General features: G+C 34.6%; 1 protein-coding gene across 1 annotated transcript; it reads left to right on the top strand.

Annotated features, from left to right (window-relative positions):
- Positions 1–1379: 1379 nt before the first annotated feature.
- On the top strand, positions 1380–2306 carry LOC106304691. The gene is made up of 3 exons (XM_013741089.1): positions 1380–1605; positions 1819–1948; positions 2041–2306. Exons 1-3 carry the CDS (start codon positions 1483–1485, stop codon positions 2079–2081), a joined length of 294 nt encoding a protein of 97 aa, XP_013596543.1. The 5' UTR covers positions 1380–1482; the 3' UTR covers positions 2082–2306.
- Positions 2307–2966: the final 660 nt, after the last annotated feature.

Raw genomic sequence — 2966 nt, 5'->3', positions numbered from 1 at the left:
ATGGTAAAGATATCAAAATCATAGATGTTAGCATGAGGAACAAAGCTTGGACATTTTGAAACATGTATATTAATACTTTAATAATACTCAAAAGAAAGCGATTAGACTCATCTACACGAAACATGATGAATGTTGTCTAACCGAATACATCTACAGAAAATAAAATATATATATGCACGAGTTAAATCACATATTATAGAATTTGGTTGAGAGTTGATCAAAAAAAAGAATTTGGTTGAGTAAAAACTATGATGAGACAATAAACCTATATATAAGCCACAAACAAAATAAAAGTGGTAGACTTCATAATTCTTACACAAGAGCATACAAAAAAACACAGACCAGCTAATTCGTTTTTGTTTTTAAGTAATACTTGTATATATGAAGATAATGACAAACATCTTAGGGTTGGGATCAATGGGACAATGAATTTTTCAAGTTAGATCGCCTACACTCTTGTAACCACTAATTTGTCATTACTTGGTTTTAAATTCTTTAATAACTCCACCTAAAATTGAATTTAAGAGATTCGTCAATTTTTGAATTTTTTTGCATTCGACATCTTTCTCACGAAACAATATTAAAATGCCACAATACACATATACATAGGACTATAGGAGATGGATTAATGAGACATTGAACCTGATGATAAGGGAAAAAATCCCATGTGCTATACAGATAACATTTATTGCTTTGCTGCTAATAAATTCCAGACCCTTTACTTAACTGTCCATCTAAAGAAAAACTATACTATAATAAAATTGTAAAATATTATAACGTCTTTTAATCAAAACCATCCGGAAACTTTGACATACCATTCAAATGAAGACTTGCATATTTTGTGAAGAACTTGAAAACTAACTTTAGATCTACACATTCACCTAGGTCAAACCTCAAAACAGTTGTTTCCTCTATACCTCGCTTGATTTTTTGGACAATACTTGACCGGTTTTATACACAGTTAAAACAACATTTAACTTATTAGTTATTACCCGGGGTTATTACTAAGCAATTTTCTAGCGTACATTACATATAGCTTTTAGTTAACGCTTTGAATATTTACATTTTACATGGAAGTTTACTAAAAACTGGCTATCTGTAAACATCTATAGAAAAAAAAAAACTTCTCTTCCAATTCTACAGTTTTGCTGATTTAAACTTGTGCATCTCTATAGAAACGTATCCAGATCATCTCATAATGGGCTTGAGAATACAGCTCATAAGGACTTTAAGAAACTTATTGGGTTTCTATTAATTTCGGCCCATCGTCAGCTAAAAAGCTCGCTAGCATAGATACCCAAATACTTTCTACAAACGCCGCGACCCAAAACGCTACTTTGCCTAAAAACGCGAAAAACAGAAGTAAACGATTCTGTAAGAGAAGACGAAAAAGAGAGAACATATCAAAGACGGGGGGGGACTTGCAGATTTCGTGTGGAACAAACCCTTCCTCTCTCTCTCTCTCTCTCTCGACTGGATTGAATGAGAAACCCTCCTCCTCCTCCCTCTCTGCTCTCCCTCACCGTCAACGCCGCCTTGTTAAACATCTCACGCATCAACGATCTATCGCATCTTCCTGATCACATCGTCCTTGAGCTCTTCGAGGTAGTTAAAAAAAACCTTCATCTCTCCTTTTTGATCAGTTGTGTGTTATGGGTTTTTCGAATTCAGTGTAAAGTTAATAGCTTTTGCGCTCGTGTTGATAGTACTGCTTAGGCTCAGAATACTTGCTTGGATGTGTGGTTTGTATCTGTTCATAAATCAATGATTGGTTAGTGGATGCTGAGTTCTAATTGATTCCTTTATGTAATGGTAAAGAGGACACTGGAAGCTGGGAAGTTGAATGAGAGAGTTCTGAGAGTCTTTATGGCAACTGGAAACGAAGATGTTCTTGCTACCATCGCTGCTCTGAAGATTAAAATCGACCTTACTCCCATTGTTCCTACTCGTAAGTCTTTAGTTTTTTTTTATCTTTACTTGAAGGTTAATAAGTACTTCATACTTGTTTGTTGAGAGTTTGGGTTTTTTCACTTGCTGCAGGATGTGATGAGAAATTTAGAATGAACTGGAGTAGACGCTAGTTGATTGATGATGGCGATGAGCGTTGTTTGGAAGCTTGATCCCATGTGTTGAAAGGTCGGTTCCAAATTGTATTTTTCGGATTTATTTAGTGGGAAACAACAGTGTAGACAACTGAAGATACATTGACAGATTGAAAGTCTGTTTCTTCTTTTTCTTATGATTGTGTGTAAATATTTTAATGGAAGGGGTCAAATTTATATAAGTTCTCTGTTTTCTTCTTCGCTCTCAATTGGTTTCTTCTTCATCAGTAATCATATACAGTCTTTTTATTATAGAGCTGACAATTGAAGCTTGTTCCTTCCTTCAGTGTTTGATCCTGACCCAATATAGAGTGATGAATTGGTTATCTTATCTTTTTTAGCTGACTTTTTTTTTTGGAACATTCAAGATAGTTTCAAGATACTTGAATGTTGAACTCAATAGTGTCAAGTTGCAGATTAGGAATTGAAGTGTTAGCAATGTTCTTACTCGCTGATTTGTATAGAGAATCATTTTAGCTCACTAGCAAGCAAAGTTTTCCATCTTTCCTCCGATCAGATTCAGTTGGATAACACATGAAACTTAATTGAAATACTGATAAATTCACTTGAGGTTCTCACTCCATTGTCATTGTAACACATGTTGCTTCTGTCAACTTGATGTTTTATTATACATACACTCGAGATTTGAGCATTATGACGTAAGTAAAGTTGTGATTTACTAGCTTCATATCATAAGTTCCTAGCGCTATCAAAAGTTGTGATTGTAGATTTAAACTAGTGCTGCTTAGAAACAAAGTCCCTATCTCTGCAGGTTTTATTCAGATAGGAAAGAAAGCAAAGAAGCCATATGGCCAGTGAATGATCAAATTTCCAAATCATATAAAGTCTCGCTCAAACCTCCTG

Source organism: Brassica oleracea, chromosome C7, assembly GCF_000695525.1.
Source record: "Brassica oleracea var. oleracea cultivar TO1000 chromosome C7, BOL, whole genome shotgun sequence".
Lineage (NCBI taxonomy): Eukaryota > Viridiplantae > Streptophyta > Magnoliopsida > Brassicales > Brassicaceae > Brassica > Brassica oleracea.
Note: the sequence above shows the minus strand (reverse complement) of the source record. Positions and strands in the feature narration are given on the sequence as shown.

What these genes read in the sequence shown, in the direction of transcription:
- LOC106304691 (XM_013741089.1), top strand. Translation starts at nt 1,483, where the DNA reads ATGAGAAACCCTCCTCCTCCTCCCTCTCTGCTCTCCCTCACCGTCAAC. An exon ending in TCGTCCTTGAGCTCTTCGAG is followed by an intron (nt 1,606 to 1,818) that starts GTAGTTAAAAAA and finishes GTAATGGTAAAG; the next exon opens with AGGACACTGGAAGCTGGGAA. An exon ending in TACTCCCATTGTTCCTACTC is followed by an intron (nt 1,949 to 2,040) that starts GTAAGTCTTTAG and finishes CACTTGCTGCAG; the next exon opens with GATGTGATGAGAAATTTAGA.